Raw genomic sequence first — 24,107 nt, forward strand, 5'->3', positions numbered from 1 at the left:
TTTAATTTTCATTTGATGCATTTTAAACTTGCAGTCAAAACCATGCAAGTTTATAGGGAAATACATGTGTATTTTAAATTACAAAGTCGAACTGAAGTAGTACAACTGCATGTTTCCATCCTATCTTAAAATCTATACAACTGTTTGCTGTTTCCATTCCTTTTTCTTGCATAAAGTATCAAAACAGCGAAATACTTCAAATCTTGCCAAGTGCAGTGAAAATATACATCAGATTAGGCTTGCAAATCACAGCTTTAAGTTCTATACTTCAAAGGGAAGGATTTAGCTTATTAGTAAAATACGTGGTAACATTCTGTAGAATTAGTTTTAACACAGTTAAACTGAAATTATACATTTTTTGAAACCTTTTTAGAACAGAAAAAGTAAAAACTTTATTATTCAACTTTCTGAAACAGTTACTCTGTTTGTAATACCTCTGTGAGGGCAAATGAGCTACATGCATCTCCTCATTAAAGATAGTTTTGAAAATACATTTAGAAGTATCTTTGTCTATTTTAAAGGTGAAAACTTATTCAAATCTTCGGATTTTACAAATACATGTCTGCAAAGAGTAAGCGTGTGAGGAGGAGGAGAGGACTCAAATACTAGACACAGTTTGCAGGCGTGGGTGATGAGAAGAATTGCAAAGCTCAGAGGGAAAGTAGGAGGATTGAAAGGAACATAAAATCCTACAGATATTATAAGCTCAGCAAGCCATGTGCTGAATGTAACTAACCCATAAGTAAAATTGCAGATATGTTTTCTCTGGAGTTTAATACTAGCTTTTGCTTTAATACACAGAAAAGAACATCCATTTCCAAAGTTACGCTTTCATTTGGGGCAAAATGTAGAATTTTTCGATTACATTGAAAACAAACCATAGAAAATATTTCGCAGTTTTGATCCTTAATTTTTTTGAATGATTCTTCTCTTAACTAACTGCAAAATTATTATTAGAGAAATTTTGTTCCTTTTACCTGATATTTCATAAAGCTCAGTTGAACTTGATACATTTTTATGGTATTTAATACGTTAGATTCATCTTTCTTCAAGGTTGTGCCTACCCTGTGCTAATTTTATATGCAGTCATGTAGCTAAAGCCACGTTTAAAAGGCTGAAGTCTGTCTAAGATTGTGTTTAAAGAAGGTGGGACACTTAATAGCAATATCAGAGCTAGGAAATACAGTATTCTTACAATACTTGAGGTTATCCAGCCCCTTACACTTCAGTTCTTTTTCCATGTTATATAAGCATTCCTCATGAGAGTCCTGTAAACCCCATGAGCATCTGTCTCTGCCACTGGGGCTATCTCAATTCTGATTCACAGGTATTTATGAAATTGCTATATTTTAAGGAGAAAATTATATTTCTGCTTCTTTGTTACATAAGCTTTAACAGGAGTAAAACATTTGGGGTAGAAACACTGGAAATCTATTTTCTGCCACAGACTTTGGTCTTTTGGTCATAGAAAATGCTGTAGAAATTTTATAACCTTCACAGCACTGACATAAAATTGTTCATTCAGTTGTCATCATCGTAATAGTTATGTTAAAAAAAATAGAGATCAGTTTCTCAAGCTCATCCCCAAAACTCGTGATTTCAAAACCCCTCAGGATTTGCTTTTATTCCTGTGTGCTTGAGAAAATGGGTCAGTGCACTGTTACTACTAATGCTGTATCAGATGGAAAACAGCTCTGAGGTTGGGATTGACTTGAAGATCTTAAGAGTTCTTTCTGCAGAAGACTTGTAACAGAGATTAACAGCCAGGGAAACATTCCTGATGTGGAATTTCAAACTCCCAACTAACTTAAGGCTGTCTTTGGAAATTATGATTTTATTCTCTCCGATCCCTAAAGCAGCCAAGAACTGTGAAGTACCAAAGTAATTTAATGCCATTGTAGTCCCACTTGCTTTCTCAAGTTTGGATTCCTTGTTGTACCTGAATGTGGTTCAGAAAATATCCTTCCAGGTTATCTTGCTCTTGTTCCATATTTAATCCACTTTATCCCATAATATTTACTGAGATGTGTTTTCAAAGGGTTGTCTGCTAGAGCAGGAGCTGAAGGGGTGGTTTATTTTCAGCCGAAGCAGAGGTCACATTGCTATTGACCATGATGTCCAAGTCTCTTAAGGGAGAGCAGCGAGACTTCTTTGCCATGTTGCTTTGTTCGTACAATAAGTCCATCGTCATTAAGGACATTTTTGGAAACAGTAGTATGTGAAATGAGTGGTCCAGCAGTACTGCTATGGCTTTCCTTGGCAAGTTTACATCCTTCCATACTTTGCCCAGTGTGACAATACCAAGCACACATAAGGTGGTGTCCTACCAGCTGATGATTGCATGTGGCATTTATCATTTCCTCCTTTTTAATTTAAAAGGGAGAAAAAGGGAAGTCTGTAATTTAGTAGCTCTGTGTTTCTGAGTAGTCTGAGGTTGAGCTTGTGTTCAGGATAGGTAAGTAATGGCTCTGCTCCGATTCACCTGTCAAATACTACCTTTATAAACAGGTAAGCAAGGTGCCATGTGGCTTTGCAGTGGGAGCTGTGTCACATAGTTACAGATCCTGACCTTCATTCTGATCATGATTTTGACCCTAGGTGAGCTTTCTTGTCTCAGTTTCTCTACTGAATGATAAGGCACAGATTGCAACTGATGTGAATGATGTGAATTAATGTGAACGCAAAGTGTAATAAGGTATTATCAAAGTGAAGATGAGATGTTATGCTTTGAAATTCCTTGTCCGCAACTAAGTCACTGAGCTGGTTCTCTGCATCTGCACTGAAAGAGGGTTCAAAATATTTTGACCTCACTTGAATGGAATTGTGTGCAAATATATCTTGTAGTGCTTTGTGTATCCACAGCCTTAAAATCTGAGGTTTCTGACCAGTATTCTGAGAGGCTGATCCAGATATGCTCCTCACTTCTCCATCTGTGTAGCTCTTGCTGACAGATGTGATGCTTCAGTGATGGTCAGGTTCTCCAGCTCAGTGGGTGATGGTTTTTTTTCACAACATGGCTGCCAAACTCTTCTGGAAGGGTTTGCTCAGTAGTCCAGAACACTGCTTAGTAGTAAAGAGTACACATGAAGACTGCTTAGCTTGCAGAATTGAAGAGATTCTCCATGCGCTATATATCCACTACCGTGTCAGATTCTAGATCATGTCTCCATTTAAAAAAATACAATAAAAACCAGGCCATTCTTTGAAATAATTTAGGATCCATAGGGTTCCTGTGAGAGCGGCTTATGTGTACATAAATGACATCAGTCTTTCCATATCTCCTGGATTTTATGGTGGAACACTTGGAATGCTTGGGACCAGGAGTCACTTAGGATCTTAACTTGGTCTTGTGCTTAATGGATCTCTGAGCCTTGATTTTTCACTGCCTTTTGCTTGCTGATGAAATAATCTTGCTCACTGGGAATAGCATTGGCAGACTGTGAGAGTAGCAGAGTTACTGGGTTGGACTTGGTGATTTTAAAGATCTTTTCCAGCGAAGGTGATTCTGTAATTCTGTGATTCTTGTGTTGGCTTGCATTTATGGCCAATGTTTATGGCTTGTGTTAAATCAAGCACAGAGGTTATGTTTTCTCACAGCAGCAGCAGACCATTATTTCATCATACCATTATTTCATCAGTTTTACTGCATCTTCACTAATAAGGATGGAGATGGTGATGATGATGTTTTTAAACAAAAGCCTCTGATAATGGTGCCTTGAGCGTGCAAAGCATCTGTGTTGGTGTGTGCACAGCAACTTTCAGAATACCCCCCTTACGAATCTGGCTTTTAGAACATGGTATGTTGTGTCTACGTGGAGTGCTCTCCTCACCTGGGCTCTGCTGACATGAGTTGGCTTCATCTAGCCATCAACTCTATGGTTTTGGTGCATCTTGGAAAGAATACTCTGTTCTACTTGTATTGTCTTTAGTATTGAAGTAAACAGAGATTCTGATTAGGATTGCTTGTACTGGAAGTGTATGTAAAGAGAGGCATGTAAGGACTCCAGCCATATAGCAAAAGAGAGCAAAAACTCCGTGCTAATAACCTTACAGTTCTTTCTTTTGGTGAATAAGTAGCACTGTAAGCCAACAGCCTACGAGGTGAACCTTCTCATTTTAGATGATTTGGCGTGGCCTGGTTCAAACCTCTCTGTACCAGATTTAAAGGATGAGAGTGAGCATCCTCAGGCCGGTACTGGTCCTCTGCTCAGGTGACTAGAGTCTGAGAGTCTTTATGAAAAAGAAAAAAGGCAGGGGAAAGAAGAGGATGCTGCTGTGTCAGTGCATGCATGGTGTGCTGTGGGGCTAATGGGAAGGAGGTTGATGCCAGTGGACTTTCCCTGACTGTGGTGGAGGACCGAGCTCACTTGTTCTGTGCTCAGCAAAGGATGCAGTGTAGTGTAAATTGCGTTTTTTTTTCCAGCCTTTGGTGACTCTGTGTCTCAGTAATTGTGCTGTGTTTTGCTGGGCATATCTTCAGTTTAGCTAAGGAAATTGCACTGTGCTCTTTCTTTTCTTCTTAACTGTGTGGCCTGTTAGGATGAGATACTCAGCTGTTCCCATGGAAAGCTAGATACCGGGAATTTCTCTCCACATTTATGAAATTCTAAAAAATTCTATGTTCCCTTGCTGTATTAAACCCTATTGTAATTCTGCCAACAGGGAGGTGCATCTCGTGTTTTCATGCCAAAAAAGGAACAGATCTGGAGCCAGCAGTGCCTTTGTTAGGATTGAAACCACCCTTGATCATTTCATTTTATCAGGCTGATTTTCCACATTGACAGCATTGAGAAGGGTACTTTCAGTGGAGCAGAAACTGAACAGGCACTGCATGATTTAGCATTTCCTAAATCTCAAACCCATGGAACACAGTACTCAACTGCTGCTGCCAAAAAGTCCTGGCAAGATAAGGGAGTTAGTACTGGCAGAGGGCATCCCTTTGTATTGCTCCTGGAAATGACTGCAAGCACCATGATTCCACTGCTTTTCCTTGTTCATGCTCTTTGGATTAGAGACAGGGAAAGCCCCTGAAATGATGAGTCTAATCATCTGACTTTTGTTGTTCACTATGTACAGTCTTGTTTGAGCTGCAGGGGGGAGATAGCTAAGTCACAAGCCATGACATCAGCAAGATTAGTTTATTACCAGTTATCTGAGATGGTTTTTGTGGTGAGTTTTGATTCTTTTTATAATACAAACTAGCAAATAGATCATAGGTGTAGATCAGCAGGAAGGAGGAGAAAATTATACTTTGTGTTTTATCTACCCAAAGAGAGTACAAGTTCTCAAAGAAAATACTATGGGGGTGAATGAAGGGAGCAGGCAGACAAAATGAGAGAGATGCTACTACAAGGCAAGCAAGCCTACAGGGGTGTGTTTTATTATGAGTATTTCTATTTGTGTGAGAGAACTTGGAGGGACAGAATGAAAAATGAGCTAAATATAGTAATTTGTGATGTTAGAATTAAACCTACATCCAAGTGTTTGTAGTTCAGTCCCCAGTTTACTTGTTACCATGATGTCCTCTCATGTGAGGTGGAGAAGCAACTGTCCTTAACTACTCTTCCTGTGTGGTAAGCAGGGAAAAAATTACCATGTTTCTATGGGATCATGAGTATCATCATGTTCATATGTGCGAGTAGCACCATACCAAAGGTGTGATGACAAGCCTCAGTGTGCACAGAAGCAGTATTTTGAGGAAAAATGGGAAATCAGAAATCTGCTTGAGAGAAAAGCTTCAAGTCCCCATGCACATATTTTTCAGTAGGCAGATTCAGTACAAAATGCTGTTATTAATCACTGTACACCCTTCTTGAAGGTGGTGGGTGGACAACCCGAGACATTAAAAAGAAAATGATGAGCGTGGTGAGGCACAGGAACAGGTTTTCCAGAGAAGCTGTGGCTGCCCCATCCCTGGCAGTGTTCAAGGCCAGGTTGGATGAGCTTGGAGCAACCTGGTCTAGCGGAAAGTGTCCTTGCCTGTGGCAGAGGGGTTGGAATTGGATGAGCTTTAAGGTCCTTTCCAACCCAAACAATTCTGTGATTCTATGATTTTTCCAAAGAAACTGACTCTCCAAAGCAATATGTTCAATATGTGCATGATTCTGAGATCAGAGTACAGGAAATGGTAGAAATCTGTTTCCTTTTCAAACATCCTATGCATGTCTCTGTTTTGGGTATCTGGCCTTTCTTACCAAGCACTAACCATGCAAAATGCCTTTTATATTCTTTCCATTGCTTGGCTCTTCAAGGGGAGATGACCATGGGAGAACAAACTGTCAGCTGGTGTGTGTATCTCAGAAAGCTTTTTGCTCTTCTTTCATGGTCCCACTTACCTGTGGAAAAGCTTTCTTAAAACTAAGCCTGTTTTTAAAGCAGTAATCATCTTCTTATTCACAGCTCTTCATTTCAGTGGGGGCAGAGAAGCTCTGGCCAGGAGCCAGATCTCATCTGTCAAAATAATCATTCTGGCCTATAGCTTGTCCTTTTTCAGCTGCGGCTTCATAAGAGAAATTCAGGGAGGCTGGTGCAGTCCAAGTGAATTGTTCTTCCATCCTCTCCCAGACAGCTTTCCCTAGGCATGCATCCATGTTCAATCACCAGATTGAGTACACAGCTGTCACACAGTGAAAATGTAGCTATTTCCAATTGTGTGATTAGACATGGATCTATAATATACAACAGTGATGCCAACAGTTAAGTACTGTGGTAGGTTCGTATACAGTCACGTGGCAGAAAAGGAATCATAGCCTCTCCAGAGCCTACAAAAGCAGAAATGTGACCATTTATATGAAAGGTTCCCCATCTGCAGATGAGGAAGAGCCGTCTAGACTCTTTTTCTGCAATAACCTTAGGAAAGTGCTAAGTAGCAATTGCCAACACAGTCAGTAGGATGGATGATTGCCTTCGGCTTTTGTGCCATATGTTGAGTGTGCTGTATCTCATTTGTTATCTCCATATAATAATTGAAATGCTGATTTCTGTTGAGGTAAATGTCAGCATTAAGTAAAAAAAGATCATGGTATTTCAAAGTCAGATTTCTGTCAAGAAACTAGTTTTTGTAAATTAATACTTCCAAAGGGAAAGTAAATATGGTTCATCTGTACTTCTACCATCATAGAGATAACAGCCAGATTTAGGTGGAGAGAGAGCTCTAGTAGTCTACCTTCTGCTTGAACCAGGGTTAAAGTCAGTTAGATGAGGTTATTCAGAGCTGCAACCAGTTGAGGCCGTACATAGCTGACAGGATGGCATTTCCACAGCCTGTCGCAATGCCCAGCCAGTCTCGCTAAAGAATTTTCTTATCTGGCTGGAATTTCCTATCTTGCTGCTTGTGTCTGTTCTTCTTTCATTGAGGAGAGCATATATTGATCTTCTCTGTTACTTCCTTTCAGGCAGTGGGGTGCAGCAACTGAATCCCCCCTGCTCCTCCCCTTCTCCAGCCTGACCACAGACCACCCAGCCTCTCCTCCTGCTCAGCCCCAAACATCTTAGAGGTCCTCCTTGTTGTTTCACCAGTTTGGCAGGGTCTCTCTCATACTGATGGCACCAAACTGGTCACCACAGTCTGCAGGTGTAGATGTGAGTACTGAGGAGAGGGGAAGTCACTTTCCACTGAGGGCTGTTGACACACTTATATACACACTGCATTACCACAAGAGTGTACTGCTGACCTGTGTGCAAGTTGGTGTCTGTTAGGGTCTCCACCTCCTGATTTTATCAGTGTCACTGTAGCAATTGGAGACTGGGTGATTTATGCATCTACAGTTGAGTGTGGAGCATCCATAAATACTGAAAATTGCTCAGAAGTCCAAAGCAGCACAGTGCATCATCAAAACTGTGGTTCTGAGTACCACCAGAGAGAGCTGCTCATGGTGGCACTGACTCAGTAATGGGATTGCACGTGTTCTATGGTGCACCACACCTTTGGGCATTAGCTTAAAGAGCAGAACAACTCTGATACAGTGAGTTTATGGCTATTTGTGTGCTTATTAGTGCATTTTTAACACTGAGTCTTTTACCTTATGGTAAAAACCTAGGTCAGGGATTTATTCATTTTTAAATAAAGCCAAAATTAATGTAATTTATCTTGCACTATGTAGCTAGTCCATCCTACAGATACCTAGGAACCTTTTACCTGGTTGCTACAAATGAACTTGTAAAACGTCATCATGTGTGTATACTAAAAAGTATTATAACAGGCACATATTGCAGCACCCAAAAGACAAGGCTGTCTCTGGACTGTCCCTGTGTGCAGCAGTCCAAAGTTTCTTCATTCTCAGTGCAGAGTCCTTTAAGGAGAGTCAGGAAATCAGATGTCTGAGACCCTGCCGCTCCAGGCCATGCTGGGCATGGAGTCAGGGCGATACAAAAAGGACAAAAGGAGCAGCATCATGATTTTGAAAAGCTTTAGTTTCTTGTCAGCAAAAGGGTGGTATAAATATCCCAAATCTATGAGAGCTTGCAGCTCTTCTTATATACAAGCTGATGTAAAATTCAGTGTGTCACAATGGTATGCTTGCTTCTTGTGCTTCTCACTCAACAGTTTTTAGTTTTTCCAATTGAATCTGCTTAGTCCCACGCAGACATATGGAGCTATTAATACTTCATTTTTTGGGACAGAAACGGTATTCTTTTGGAGTCTACCTTTGTGGCTAAATTCAGCTGCATTTCCATTGTTCTCCAGGAATCTGGTTAAATAGCAGTGAGTTTCATAATGTCCTCAGAAATCAGCCCCGGCAGCATGTGTTCTCCTAGGAAGGTTGGTTTGTCTCTTCCAGTGAATACATTGGCATGAGATACAATGAGAGCACCTGGGGCTTCTCGATCTCATCTCAGGAGAATAACAGTATTCTCCATGTTGTGTTTAGAGATCTCCACCAGTGATCTCTTCTAGCTACTTTAAAAATCTCTTCAGTTTAAATACCTGATGGTTTAGGAAGTCCTTGAGGTTTTTCTCTTAAGTGTAAAATGAGAACTCTCGATCTGGAGCTAAGAGTAGAATAATAAAAAGTGAATTACTGTTTCTTAGTGATTTTAATTAAAGGCCCTGTTCAGTGTGTCAACAAGGGGCATTCTTGCTTTCTTGGCTGCTCTGTGTGATTGCAGTGAATTGTTTTGGCTATAGCTCTCTTGGATGACACTGCAACTCACAGCTTGAGAAAGCCAAGGGCCCATAAATAGGCTAAATTTGCAGGTGATTTATCAACTCCAGATTAGGAATTGGAACAGAATTTCAGGAGATGAATATTTTGTAGTAAACGTCTTCATGGTGTGAAATCCCATCCTAGGACTGTGCCAGGAAGTCCTACCTGATTTTTGGAATGATTTTCTGGATCAGATGTTTTCCCTGGTCTTGGAGATGGAAAACAGTTTGATGTGTAAACCACATGGAAAAAATTAGATTCCTGTGGCTGCTTGGGGTAATTGACGATCTAGAGCAGAAAGAGAATAGTTTAACAGATTAGGCTGGATGATTCCATGTTAGTGCACCAGTATGGGCTCTTACAGTTATTTCAGTACTTTAAGGTTTTTAATAGGCATTACACCCATCAAAAGAAATTCAGTTTTGTCCTCTCCTAACATGGGGTTAGCATCCTATCGAAGCATTGTGAATGGCCTGAAGGGATCAGTTATCCTGATGTCTAATCTGGATTCCTTCATCAGTGTCAGCCTCAGTGTTTTACCCCAGGATGGCAGTATTTACTTTGATGGCTTGGGATTCAATAAAAATACCGTTTACAAACTGTTAGAGATTTAGAGTCACCAAGGAAGCTTACTCTGTTTGCTAAGTACAAGTGATTAATTACAGTTATAAGTGGATGATTTTATTTGTGATTCAGACTTTATTTCAGTGCCTAGCATGCAATCTGACAGATAATTAACCTTCAGATACAAGTGTAGCTCTTTGTTATATATTTAGAAGCACCTCTCTTTCGACTTACACATATTTAACACGATCAAGAGACAGCACATCACTATGTAAAGGTGTGTTTAATGCTGCCTTACACTGATGCCCCCTCCACACCCCCGTGCAGCCGATGTGCTCAGAATCATCAACCTCCGCAGCCAGATGCTGTTTGCTGCTTCCAGCCACTAGGACCAATTGGAATACTCCCTGGTCAGCTGCTGAAGTCCAGGGGTCTGGGGAGGGACCACAGGTCCTCAATCCTGGTCCATCTCTTTCCTTCATGCTGGTTGGGTGGGCAGAAATGTTGGTGGTTTGAATATGCTGCCTGTTTCCAAATCTCCAGCCTCATGTCCAAGTGGGACTTGCTCCAGAGCCTGGGTTCGTGTTGTCTTTGCCCTGCAGGAATGATGGTCCCCAGGTAAGTGGCCTCTCCTCAGTGTCTGGTCCAGCTGTAGGCCTTGGGCTTTTGAATGTTAATTCCTCTTGGTTCTGAGATAGTTTGGGTGTTCTGCTGACATTTTAAGATTAAAAACTTTATTTCAAATACCCATAAATATGTCTGTTATGTTATAGGCATTTGAGCTAGCGACTGGAGATTATTTGTTTGAACCACACTCTGGTGAAGACTATTCCAGGGATGAAGGTATGAATCTCTTGAGGTACTATATGGAGATACATATATATATATAGGTATTCACACTCTTCTTAAATTTCCAGTGAGCTTATGGTGGGGTTAAGTTTTGCATTGTTCCAAGGCCAGCTGCAACAGAGCCTTGGGCAACATTGTCTAGTGTGTGAGGTGTGCCTGCCAATGGCAGGGGGGTTGGAACTAGATGATCTTAAGGCCCTTTCCAACCCTAACTATTCTGTGATTCTGTGATTTGAGTGAACTGTTCATACACATTGCTTTCAGAATATAAATATGATCTTTTTCTTTTTAGTTTTAAGTTCCATCACTAGCAATGGGTGGGCAAAAACTCCCTTCTGCAGATATTCATCCACTTAACAACTGCCTGAAGGAATTAAACTGCCCTTCTTGTAAGACTGCATATGTGTGGAAACCTGGTTGAGAATAACAACATCTTAGTTTAGAAAAGAAGCAACAAATCTGAACTTTATAGTATCTTCTCTTTGTAAGAGTGACACTGGAATAATGTTTACATTGTGTATTTTTATTTGAATTAGGCAATTACTAATTTTTTATTTTAAATCAGAATTAACTCCTGCTTCCATTTGTATACCTGTCCATTTCCATGCTTGTTTGCTTGTAAATGCTCTTTGCAGTGGTAATGTGGGCATCATTCATTGTTCCTAAATGCTACTAATGATGCCAGAGCTCTGCTGATCCTCAAAACCTCTGCATGGATTTGCTGCGAACATTGTTGATTTGAAACTATTTCTGATTTTTTACTAATTCCAGTTTCTTTCCTCTTCTTTTTTATCCCGTCCTTTCCCTGCCCCTTCCACTCCCGTATCCTTTTTTTCTCTCCCTCATAGACCACATAGCACACATCATAGAGCTGCTAGGCAATATCCCAAGGCACTTTGCTCTATCTGGAAAATATTCTCGGGAATTCTTCAATCGCAGAGGTAGTACCTCTTCTTTTTGAAAGGTGCCGTGATACAGACAGAAGTGGAATTGCTGTTGCTGGTTGTAGCGTGCCCAGTGAGGAGCATTTCCTGAAATCACACAGCAAAAACTGCTTTTGGAAAACAAAATATGAAGGAATCTGACAAAATTACTGTTTTGCTTGTTTGGTTTTTTTACCTAAACACTGAAAAATGACCATTGCTCCATGTGAAATCACTCAGCAAAACTTGGCTGAAGCAGCTGATTCTCAGATGTTGCTTTGAGAAGGAAGCTTTGCTGAAAGCATCTTTCCAAATTAGCCCCTGAGCAGCTTGCACGTGTCTTTTTTACCAGGATCAATCTATTTCTGTCTGTGCCGGGCCAGTGTTAGTGTGTGCATGCAATGTACTGATTAAACTGTTGTATGTTTCTGTTTTGCTGGCAATGTTCTCCAATGCAGACCACATAGCATTGATCATTGAACTGCTGGGAAAAATCCCTCGAAAATACGCTATGTTGGGGAAATATTCCAAGGAGTTTTTCACCAAAAAAGGTAACGGTATTTATGCACCACTAATTTAAAGCATAAAACTATCCAAAAGGAGAATATGTTCATTTATGGGTACTGAAGAAATACATCCATTTAAATGGAGAGCTCTTACTACAGAAGAATTTTGGTGTAAACTTGGCTTTCTGAAAAAAAAACATGATTTGCAGTATTCATTTCAATATTTCATTTAAAATCCGTTTAGGATGTACTCAGAGTGTGGCTGTTAACGCATATCTGTGTGAAGCTGTTGTGAATCTGTTGTCCAGTATTCGTGTAAGTGTTCAGGAATCAAGTGATGCGTAACTTGTAATGTGATGGAAAATGGTATGTCAGCTAGTGTTGATCATATGTCATTGCCCAGCAGATGCTACTGATAAGAAACATCAAGGTGGGAATGGAATACCTGGGCAGTAGACACAGCTGCATGCAGTCAATCCTTGCACTCTCAAACCTCCCTGAAGAGAGAGCATGCAGAGGAGATGGTTGTGAGTGATGGAGTAAGCTGCTCAGTGTGAACTGTCCTGTCTCACTCCAAACACTGAATTACTGTAATGCCTCATGCCACAGCCATAGGCAAGCACTTGGTACACAAGTGCAGCCCTTCTAAAATTAAATCCCTTGAATTGCTACAATGGAGTGACCGATCTGAGCAGACACGCTGGGCCTGACAGTCATTTTGTCTGTCTTTGCTCAAGCTGCTCCTAAAGACAGGTTTTTGACATGTGAGGCAGTGCGGGGATGCTTCGGGGGTCTTTTGTCCCCTCAGTGTATGAGACAGCACTGTGTTGTAAGGACAGATGGGGATGTCAAGAGCATCCCATCATTTGATGTGGAACATCTGGGCTCAGTGGTGAGGGTGCTTTCCTGCTGAGCAGTGCTGGGGCTTCCCTCTTTCCTGTAACTCCATGTACCTGAGCACACAGCTAGTTGGTAGAGCCAGTGCTGACCAGCTCCATTGGGCATGTGGGGGGGAGATTGGGGTGAGGAGGCAGGAGACAACCAGTGATTCATCCCCCCTTACATGGAGCCACCCGTTCTGTGTGGGTATTTCTGGCAAAGTAGGGACATCCGCATGCCTGCCTTAAGGAGGACGTCGTGGTGTTATACAGAGTGTGAAGAAGGGCAGCACTGATGATCAAGGAGGTAGAGCAGCTGCCATTTGGGGGAGTCTGAAATGCCTGGGGCTCTTTAATGTGGAGGGGAGAAGGTTGCTGGAGGGATAATGAAGATTTACAAGTCAGTGGATAAGCTGACAACAGAGCTGCTGTTTGCTAGCACCCACCATGTGAGAGCTGGGGGACACCCAGTGGAACTTGAACCTAAAACAGGTGCTTATCTGCAAAGCAGGCAGTTGGAGCCTGGGGGTTATAGAGAGAGGTTGGATCAGCAGGCTCAAACCAGTCCCATGTTAACTGAGATTTTCTTCCCTGTGAGGGTGCTGAGGTCCTGGCACAGGTTGCCCAGAGAAGCTGTGGCTGCCGCATCCCTGGCAGTGTTCAAGGCCAGACTGGAAGGGGCTTGGAGCAACCTGGTCTAGTGGAAGGTGTTCCTGCTCCTGGCAGGGGATTGGAACCCAATGAGCTTGAAGGTCCCTTCCAACCCAAACCACTCTGGGATTCTGTAACATGAACAAACAGGGCTGAAAGGTCCATAAATGTATAAAGCAGTAGAAGGGCTGAGCAGGAAGCACCCTCCAGCACCCTGGCAGGGCCTGCCAAACGTTCCTGGTTTGCTCCTGGCTGCCTGTCCTCCCCTTCCTGTGCCACTGTCAGAGGCAGGTACTGAATCAGAGAGACCCCCCAGCCTGACCCCTCTGAGAGCGTATACATCTTGTTTCCTCATTTTCACTTCATGCCAGATGGCATTTTCTAATGCCCAGAACTTTAAACTGACCCAGCAGTTACACAAGGACCACAGTGTTTGTGGCACACTGAAAAGGGAAGTTTGTAAAATTCCCATGGGGAGTTTCATGTGCTTCCATGAGCATTGTCCACTGCAGAGTGTCACTTTTGTCCTGATCCATAGTGACATTCCTCAGAGGCACCATCTGCCGTGGCCTGGGGTGGGATGTCAGCACTTCAAAAAGCCTGGTTCACCCACCACACAAACTGTAAGTGCAGGTTTGCTTTTTCTGGACCGTGGTCTCATCTCTTCTGGTATTTGCAGCCCTGCTCCCTAACCTGCATGGGATGCCGGCTGGGCACTGGCTTTGCCTGTTGGAAGTTTTAACAAGGAAAAGCGCTGCTGGAAGGGAAGGGCTTTGCCCCACCTCCCTTGCTTCCATCCATTGTGCCATGGGGCCTCACCAGCAGTTCTTGCATTAGTTCCCGGGAGCATGTCCTCAAAGTACATAGTAGCAGATCATCTCCCACTGCTGCTTCCCAACCCTTTGAGTCATCCCTTTCTCGCTGTTAATAACCCATCCTTCTCTTCCCTGGTGACACATATTAAATTTGTCTTTGACAGATTTCATAGACGCGCTCTGTGTTTTGTATTCTGGTCAGCACAGAGAGCTTTAAATAGCACCATCACCCTCACAGGTCCCTCAGAAACTTCCTCAGCAATTTCCTTCTGACAACATTCCATTTTCCAGGAGGTCCTTTGCTGCCTCCCCTCTGGCCACAGGGGTTTTACAGTTCTGACAGCTCCATTGTCCTCTCTGGATACTTCCTGTGTGCTTCAGTATCAAAAACAAATGAAGAGCTTTTGTTGGGAAGCCCTCCCTTGCTGTGACAGTTTTAGCATTTCTTTGACAATTCACATTGGAGCCCTGATTGCTGATGGTGTCAGACTGATGGGATGGTGCTTTCCGTTCCTCCATTAAATATCAGCATGGCCTTGCTGTCCTCGGGGCTTTGAGCAACCTGGTGTAGTGTGAGGTGTCCCTGCCCATGGCAGAGGGGTTGGAACTGGGTGATCTTATGGTCCTTTCCAACCCAGACCATTGTGTGGTTCTGTGAAACCTCATGAGCCAAGTGCTGTCAGACACCTCCATTTCCTGTGCTGTTCTCCAGCGCCTCAGGGTGGAAATGAGATGAACCCACCATGTTAAAATAAACCGAGTTTCTCATCCACCTCAGTTGTGTAAAGCCTTTTACTCACCCTGCTTTGATTCCATGGTCATCATCACGGTACTTACAGAAAGCTGAAGCACCAGTTTAGTTCTTGTCCCCCACAAAGATAATTTTTACTGCATCCTGTCTTCTGCAATCCTTATGGAATTTCTTGAGGGAAATTCCAGCACATAGTGCTAAAATAGTTTGTTCCTCAGCAGAAAACCCCAACAGAACATCATACTGCCCAGGGTGTGCTGGTATTAGCTCGGGTTTAGTTTGACCGCTTCAAGTTCAGCATGCACAAAATAAGGAGTATTCAGACAGTATGAACTTGCCTTCACAGCGACACCAGGAGCCTCATCTTGCAGTCTCACTTTATACAGCCTAAGGGCAGGGAAGGTGCCTAAAACAATGTAATTTGAGTACAAAAGTGAAGACAGTGCTGCATGGAAACACAGACACTCCTCCAGAGCCAGTCTGGTTTGGTAAATGATTATGACAGCCCTAGCAATGAATGCTGCTAGCTGGGGAAGCTTTGGACACAGCTGCATGTACTTGGTTTTAGCCATTTTTTGCTTGCAGTCAGTAACAAGTGTCATGGTTTAACCCCACTGGCAACTGAGTCACTTTTCTATCACTTTTTGTAATACCCGAGTTTTTTGTGCATGTTTGTGAGCTGGTTTTCTGCTTGTTCTTGTTAGTGGTCACCGATGTGCACCTCTGGAAGCCTTCAAATGGGTCAGGTTTTCAGCAGCTGAATTTCAGAGCTGCACAAAGGTTTGTGCAGGGCTGAGAGTGAGCCTGGAAATGAGCACACCTCCCCAGGTTGTGCTGTCCTTTCCCTTCATTCATACCATAGAACTGTGGGTCCAAACCAGGGCCTGATTTGGTTTGACTGGTGGGGACTGGTGGGACATGCTGGCACAGACATAACCTGTCAGAATACACCTGCTGCTTTCACTGCTTCTGTCTCAGCACCCCTCCTGCCTGCACAGTGGAGAGAGGACAGGCCCAGCTGTGGGCAGCACCTCTGGACTCTGGTGCCAGCAGGTCTCTTGTCTTCCTCTTGCAAGTGATGGAGTGTTTGCACACTTGCTGGTTTGGGGTCTGTATGATGGCATCTGGAGAGCTGCTCTGGTGCCTGGCCTAGAACCTTCTGCTGTGGCCTGAGGCAGCAGAATTGTGTCCTCCTGGGCCTGGAGTGGTTTCCATCTGTTGCATTCGGATGCTCAGTCGCTTGGGGCAGTCTGAGGACATGGTTTTCTCCTGCCTGTAGCCACAGGGATGTACGGAAACAGACCTGAGAGCTGATGTCTGATGGCATTTTGTGGGCAGTAGATCAGAGCCAGGGACAACCAGCAGTTGCCAGACTGCTTCACTTATAATAGTATGGCCTGTGTGCCCCATACCCGCTGGTGTAGTGGGCTTATGAAGCTATAGAAGAGTCGTGTTCAGCTTCCAGAATGGGGTGAGAACCCATGACCCTCCTTGCAGCTCAGGGGCCATCACAGAATAACCACAGGGGTCTCTATGGATCGTCATGTGGAGACCATCTGGCTCAGATGTGTGTCTGGGAAAAGGGGGATGGCAGTGGAGGTACAGGGAGCAGCCAGAAGAACCTTTCTTCCCTGTCGTGCCAGATGTCCTGTGGATAGACCTGGATAATACTGCTGCTTTGAATGGCAGAAGGGCTCTCGCCTCCCTCATTGTTCTGGTCCCCAACACGCTGCCAGATTGGCCGAATGCCCCCTCCTTGATGGAGCTCAAATCCTGCAGCTGCTGTTGGCTGTGGGTCAGAGGAGCCGTGGGGAGCAGCAGGTGCTTCCTCCTTGGGAAGGATTCAGACCAGGCCTCCTGGGGGGTTTGGGACATGGAGCAGTCTCCAAGTGCCAGGCTCTGGGCTGGGCTTGGCTGGAGTGAAGCGCTGCTCTGGTGCCTCGTCAGCCAGTGCCACGCAGCGAGGCAGCAGGCTGTGGTGTGGAGACCTCCTTGTTGGGATGGGGGCAGTTTGTGTAATGTTGGGGTTTGTTGACTGGTTAAGAAGGAAAAGCTTTTGGTGTTCTTTGCCCATGGTGCAAGCACACAGGAGTGAGTGAATGAGTGTATTTGTGCATGGGAGAGACAGTGTGAAACCCCAGAAGTGATGTGTACTGGGTGTCACAGCGTTTGCTGTAGGTTGATTCTTGGTTTTGATGTTGGACGTGCTCTGCTCCTTTGAGGACCTCTGCAAGCTGGCAGCGTACCACCTGTCCCAAACGACTCTCAGCCTGACCGGGGCACTGTGAATGCGGAGTGAGAGAAAAATGACACGGGGATTAGTCACTCACAGGGCCAAGGAGGGATTTGTCTAACATAGTAACATTTCTGTCTGCAGGAGAGCTCCGACACATTACCAAGCTGAAACCTTGGAGTCTCTTTGATGTGCTTGTGGAGAAGTACGGTTGGCCTCATGAAGATGCTGCACAGTTTACAGATTTCCTGATCCCCATGCTAGAAATGGTCCCAGAGAAGCGCGCTTCGGCTGGAGAATGCCTTCGGCATCCGTGGCTGAATTCTTAGCAGAGTCTCCCAGCTGTAAAATAAAAGCCAGCAAGCATTTCCCAATGCATTGGACCTAAGCGGTGACTGTCACCAGTTCTTTAGCAGGATCACACGTGAGCTGGCTTCAATCCTCAGACCTTTATTTTGCTTGAGGTACTGTTTGACATTTTGCTTTTGTGCACTGTGTTCTTGGGGAAGGGTGGTCTTTCTGTCTTCAGCTAGTAGTTTACTCACCCACTTTCTTCAGAAAACACTTACCGTGTCTTTAAGCATTGTTTCTTGTGTTGTGTGGCATTCAGATGTCAGATTTTGGAACAAAGGAAACACCCCCCCACGTGTTTTGGCAAGTTTTGTAACTATTTATGAAAAAGAAAAAAGAAAAAAATATTTTAGCTGATGCATATTATATAATTTACAAGTGTAAGAAATTTATCAAGGCAGAACCGAGTTACAGCAAGGAATTGTACAATTTTATCTGCTGGGAAAGGGATGTCATCCTTGTATTATAGTGTATGTAAATGCACCCTGTAAATGTTTATTTCCATTTAAATATGGGACTGGGGACTCAATTTCAGAGTAAAGCGACTTAAGTTTTAGAGAGCTTTCTAGCAAACCAATTGCATGTAGTGGACTTCAAACTGCTTTAAGGAATTGTGCAAACTTTCTATTCTGTAGCAGTTCCCGTTCATTGGATTTCCAACCAAGTGGCTCTGGTTTACAGGATTCCATTCCCCAAACGGCACTTTAAAGGAAGGCTGGACTTCTTTCTAATACACAGTATGCATTGTCATTTAGCACTCCCTTTTAGAACTTTTGCCTATTTTAAGTGCTTTTAAGAAAAGGAAACTAGCGATTTCCCTTCCAGTGTGATAGTGAAGACATGGTACCATATGGTGTTGCCTTTTTATAAGCACTGTAAGTTGTACTATAAGGAAAAAAAAAATCCAATAATTAAAAGTAGAGCATGAGAACCACTCTGTGTAAAATTACTGATCTTTTATAATAAAAGTGTGCTTGGTATCAGGTGAGGAAGGATGGAGCTGCCAGTATTTACAGTGGAGTGGGCAAAGTAGTCCAAGAAGCGAGATCATGCTCATTCCAACAGCTTTACATGTTTCTAAACCAAATTGCATTAGCTTTGTTCTCTGCTGTGAGCAGGTGTACGATGAGGACCCGTTGTAAGTTGCGCGCAACAATTACGTGTTTCCTAGGACACAAAAAGGCTGCATAGGCTGAAGTTCACAGGCAATACAGGTTTTGGAATGTACAGGGAGGAGGAGGTGTAGTTTGGTCTCTTTCTAGAAGTCGGTGGGATGAATGTAAGATGACCTGAACTTCATGTAACTACGGTGCCACTTTTCTCTTGACTTTGTCCATATGAAACTTATTCACATGCCTTTGCAATAACTAGATTGTGAGAAGATCGCCCCATGCTGTAACAATAACCCGTTGTTTGAGGTGCTTGCAGTTGTCTAATTAAAGTGTTTTGTTTTTTCAGCCCGTGTACTGGTCATTGGACTCTTTGCCCTTTGCCATGACTCCAACTGTGCCTTTGCCCGAGGTCCGTGATGGGGGGTGGGCAGGGGCTGGGGAACCCTGGCCTAAGTGAACAGCAGCTTTTTCTGGTAACTTGTATGTCACCCAGTGCACATCAGAGCATCCAAGGGGTGATGCAGCACAGGGGGGGCTGTGAGACCAGTTGCCAGATGAAACATGACCAGACTGAGAGGGTTTCATACAAGGTGTTTAGCTGTGATAAACAAGTGAAGGATCACCTATGCCTGGTAGCCCAGGGCAGCCACTGCTCCAGAAAGAAGCTGCACTGGTTGAGGAGAAACCCATCCATGTGCTGAGGCCCTGCCTGCAGTTGGGGTTCACCCTCCACAGGAACAGCTACAAGGATGTGTGACACTGGTGAGGATGGTGGATGCCACAATGGACTCCAGAGCTAGAGGTAAAAGTGCTGTTGAGCTCCACGCCCTGCTTCTGGTAGCTGCAACTAATGAGAAGCTGGTTCTTGAATACATAGAAGCTTGAATGGCGCAGCAGGTCCAGGTGCAAGCCCAGTGAGGTGAGTGACTGCAGTGCTGGCATCGTACCACTGCCCATTGCATGGCCAGGGTGATGCAGCAGAGCTCAGGGGGCCTGGGGTAGCACCGGTGCTGTTGTGCCCAGTGCATCTGCTCTGGTGCGCTGAGACCTCCTGTGTACAGTGTGCGCCTCAGGCTCTCTGAGGTGATGTACTGACCAGTGCCGTGGAGGGAGGGGAGGGGGGGGCAGGACAATCAGGTTTAGCTGTTGGGCTGTGACTCTGATTTTGTCACATGAGTGAGCAGTGGTGTGGGTGGGCTGGGTGCTGCTGGCCTAATCTTGCTTTGCTTCATGTCAGTGCAAACTCGAGTGTACTCTATCCATCCAGGACGGTTTGTGTGGCTGGTAGATGCTCAGGGCAGTGGTTGCCGTGTACTGTTCCTACTGATCAATTACTGAACGATGTTGAGGCCAGTCAGAATTTAAAGTAGCTTTTTTCCTAGCTGTTAAAATCATGTGTCTGTCCATGTTCTGCAGTGAGCAGGCATAGCCCCATTCCAGGTTTTCCTGCACACCGCTGCCATGCTCTGGCTCCAAGGTGGAGCCGTCCAGTGCAGGCCAAGTGAGGTGAGCAGGACTGACAGTAGCCACTTCCAAAACACAAGGACACTCTCAGACCCCAATGACAGTAACTCTGCTTTAGTAAGTGCAATGGCAGTAGCAGAGCTGCTGCTACACAGCACCAGTAAACATGCCCTACCCCAAACACTGGTTACTCGGCCCCCATGAGCTGCACAAGCAGCAGGACCTGAGGCTCCACTACAGGCAGAGATCAGGGCTCTGCTAGAACATGCAGGTGGGGCTGGGGCCTGTGGCCAAGGTCGGAGTACCCCCACATCATGTATACAGCAAAGGGGTGCTGGTGCAGCAGTACTCTGTGTGACATGCCACCACCCCCAGAGAAGCCTGTTGGTAACCAGGACAAGACACGGCTTAGTGATGTTTCCTCAGCTCAGGAAACCCCTGTCCTGTGGCTGGTTCCACATCTGTCTGGCACAGGGTTAAACCCACAGCTGGAACCAGGGCAGGGGAAGAGCCTGTTGAGGGGCAGGGGTGGCCCTTCCCTGCAGACACAGCACCCTTGCAGGACAAGTAGTTAAAACTGACATAACTGTGATTTATTAACATGAATTAAAATGCCCAACCAGTGCTGCAATGTGACAGTATATTAAAAAAAATTAAAGATCATATACTGTACTACTTTCACAAGGATCACACTTCTTTTTTTTTTCTTTTTTCAAAAAAGAGACTTATTATATACAATACTATATCAAATGAAAGCAGCTTTAAGCCATTTTACAAGCCAAAGAAATACAGTATTTACAGCACTCGTCAGGGACATTAGAAACAGTCTATACATTAAATTACAATTTCTGCAAATAACTGATGAAACAAAAAGCCATGTCCACACCAAAACTAGAAAAATCTGTATTGCCTTGTTTCCTAGCGCTATGCACACAGAGAACTGCTGACAGAAGAAAATGGGGAGGGGGGAAAAAAAGGTTGTTAGTGCCATCACTGAGCCTGTGTACTTATTTAATTACATATGTATAAAAGTAATATAGAAAACATTCACTAAATGAATTTAACTGCAACAATAAAACTTTTAAAGATTATGCAGCATCAAACCTACTGCCCGAAAAAACAGCTGGAATGTCCACTTACAAAATCAAAAGAAATACCTAATACTGGCATATAACAGCACGTCTTCCGGAATTGTAAAAAGCAAAAAATGGAAAGAATACAATGCAGGAGGAGCACTGGTGTTTGCTTTTATACAAAGTCTCATGTACAAGCTTTAAAAAGTACCTTCCGCAGGTACAGAGGAAATATACACAGTTTATCTTACACAACATTGTAAAAATGTTTAGGCTGGGGAAGCTGGTTCGTCAGTGCCACCCTGACCCATGGTAGTTGTTCTGGAAGGTGGGTGGCACCTGTGCTCTGTGGATGGGGAGCTGGCCGGGCAGGGGCGAGGCCTGCTGCTGCCCCTGCACGTGGGGGAGCGGCACGGCCCCGGGGTGCGCGCAGAACCCCGAGGCAGTGGCCGTGGCAATACTGTTTGGTCCTTGAGGTTGGATGTGGGGACCCTGCCCAGGGAGCGGGCAGTGTGGTCCCGTTCCAGCAGGCTGATGTTGAGGTCCAGGTCCTAACGTCGTGTGATGTGGGGCTGGTGAGGAATAGGAGGACACACTTGTGTGAGCAGTGGAAGGGAAATGGGGGGGTCCTTGGTGGGATGGGTGGTGTAACCCTTGTGCTGCTGATGGTGGGTGATGTCCCGAGCCCATAACGCTGGAGGGGGGTGGTGGTGGGGGTGGTGGTGCAGAGTTTACAACATGCTGGTGTTGTGCTTGCAAACCTTGGTGTCCAGCTGGGGGGTGGGGAGGTTGGTGGTGGGGGAGAGGACCTGGGGGTGGAGGTGGAGGTGGCAAATGGTGACCAGCAGCCTGAGAATGGATATGCGATCCAGGAGCTACGGCCATGGCGTGCACTGGACCGACGACATGTGCTACAGAGTGCTGCTGATGAGTACTTTGCTGCTGTACAAGGTGAGGTCCCGGAGCAGGAGGTGGTGGAGGAGGAGGTGGAGCAGCAGACGCCGATGCTTGGTGATGAATACTGGGGTTCTGAGAGGGCAGGAAGTGCCCTGCAGTTACATGGTGTCCTGGCACCGACTGCTGACCCGCAGCGCCAGGAAGTGCTTGGTTTGGTCCAGATGAGAAGACAGTCTGCTGGGGTAGGCTGCCCTTCAGCTGACTGTAGCTCTGAAAGTTTCCAGAGGGCTGCTGGCTTTGATAGTAAGTAGAAGAAGGAGGTGGGGGGGGCGGTGGAGGGGGAGCACTGCTGTTCAAACTTTGTTGGTTAAACTGGCTGTAAGAAGCTGAAGATTGTCCTGAAGTTGTCTGAGTGAAGAGGGGGGCGCCGCTGGCCTGTTGCTGGCTGCTGGGCTGAAGGGTTGGGGCTGCCGGGTAGAAGTTGCGGTGTGTTTCCCTCTGTGGCGTTCCCACCTGAGGTGACTGTGGGTGGTGAGGTCTGTATGGAGATCCCAGCTGCTGTGAGTGGGGCTTTGGTGACAGGTAACCGTGCTGCCCGGGCGCGTGCGGGGTCGAGGGCTTGGGGGGATTCTCTACGTGGGGCGAAGGCGGGCAGTGCAGCTTCAAAGGTGTGGAAGGCAACTTCTGTGAATGGGAGAGCTGCTCAGCAGAACGTGGATGTGGTTGAGATGGATGGGGTTTTGAAAGTGCCTGGACGTTATTTGTCGGCTGTTTTTGCTGCCCCTCGGATTTGGGGTGATTGGCACATTCCGCCTCAGGGGCATTAGCTGCAGGCTCCCAGTGTGAATCCGGCTTTGTGGGTGTTTTCCCAAGTGACTGTGTTGAAACTACAGGACTCGGTGATGAGGGCTGGAATGGAAAGAATATCAGTCAGTGCAGAACATTCAAAATACCCAGCTCTCAGTGCTCAGAATATCGTTTTCTCCCCCTGATGGTGAAAAAGAGATATATGATTGATAAAAGAAAAACAGCGACTAAAGAAACCCTAAACTTAGCAAGACACTACTACATTGAGCAAGTATGCAATCATTCATCCAAGTCAAAGGACCAGCAAGTGGATTTTAAGCAGGAACAGAAGTTCAACCCATCTGGGCAAACCAAGCTGTTATTTTTTTTTTTAAGTTTTAAGACTGCTGAGTCTGAAAGAAGTAATTCCAGGTAAGACCATTTACAAGAATAAAGCCACTTTTGGACTGACAAAACATCCTAAAATTGGCATGCTGCAAGCAAAGACACTAAACATGACAACCTTCAACATGACAACAATTACTTCAGTTTAATACTGCACAGGCAGCACAGCAGCTACCCAACACCTTCTGCATCTCAATGCCGAACTGCCACAGCAAGAGCAAGCTCCTGTAGAGGTACCAAGTACATAGTGATGTCAGGGCTGTCAGTGCTGACTGACTGCCAGTTCCTCACTGGGGACACTGAATCCACAGACATAACCTCTGCTGTGTTTCCAGAATGAAGAACCTATGGAAGTGTAGCTACTGAAAGAACAGGACATAAATCAGCCAGCTGGCACGTACCACCACCATTGCTACAGAGGATTACCTATGTTAAATCACTGCACAGCAGGATTACATATGCACTTGTACCTCTAAGTAGTAAAATGTGATTAGATTTTTTTTAAGGTAAATCAGAGATATGTACATCTTTCACCTGCACATTACACAGTGCATGTACCTCACACACTATGCATTACCTTGCTTGCTTTTGACGGACTCTTGCAAGTCCTCTGCAAAGTATCTGGGGATGGACATTCAGAAGGAGGCTCTGGATTTTCAGGATCAGGTTCTACAGACATAAAGCAGAAAGAAATGTAAATGTG

General features: G+C 44.7%; 2 protein-coding genes across 7 annotated transcripts in view; one reads left to right on the forward strand and one right to left on the reverse strand.

The window, feature by feature from the left end:
- SRPK2 (SRSF protein kinase 2) overlaps positions 1-19,124 on the forward strand; it is a 144,617-nt gene extending 125,493 nt beyond the window's left edge. Inside the window, exons 14-17 of one of the 4 annotated variants that reach the window (XM_031048306.2) lie at positions 10,484-10,553; positions 11,408-11,500; positions 11,941-12,033; positions 17,461-19,124. In XM_031048306.2, coding sequence (XP_030904166.1) covers positions 10,484-10,553; positions 11,408-11,500; positions 11,941-12,033; positions 17,461-17,645 — 441 coding nt within the window. In that variant the 3' untranslated portion in view covers positions 17,646-19,124. The remainder of the gene's footprint in view (positions 1-10,483; positions 10,554-11,407; positions 11,501-11,940; positions 12,034-17,460) is intronic. The other 3 variants (XM_031048303.2, XM_031048304.2, XM_031048305.2) reach the window with 3 other exon arrangements.
- A 1,690-nt stretch (positions 19,125-20,814) lies between these two features.
- Positions 20,815-24,107, reverse strand: part of KMT2E (lysine methyltransferase 2E (inactive)) — a 58,367-nt gene continuing 55,074 nt past the window's right edge. For 2 of the 3 annotated variants that reach the window (XM_034062768.1, XM_031048302.2), the window contains 2 exons: positions 23,982-24,073; positions 20,815-23,122 (listed from right to left, as the gene is read on the reverse strand). In XM_034062768.1, coding sequence (XP_033918659.1) covers positions 21,608-23,122; positions 23,982-24,073 — 1,607 coding nt within the window. In that variant the 3' untranslated portion in view covers positions 20,815-21,607. Of the gene's footprint in view, positions 23,123-23,981; positions 24,076-24,107 lie in introns of all 3 variants that reach the window. The other variant, XM_034062769.1, reaches the window with a different exon arrangement.

Source organism: Melopsittacus undulatus, chromosome 5, assembly GCF_012275295.1.
Source record: "Melopsittacus undulatus isolate bMelUnd1 chromosome 5, bMelUnd1.mat.Z, whole genome shotgun sequence".
Taxonomy (NCBI): Eukaryota; Metazoa; Chordata; class Aves; order Psittaciformes; family Psittaculidae; genus Melopsittacus; species Melopsittacus undulatus.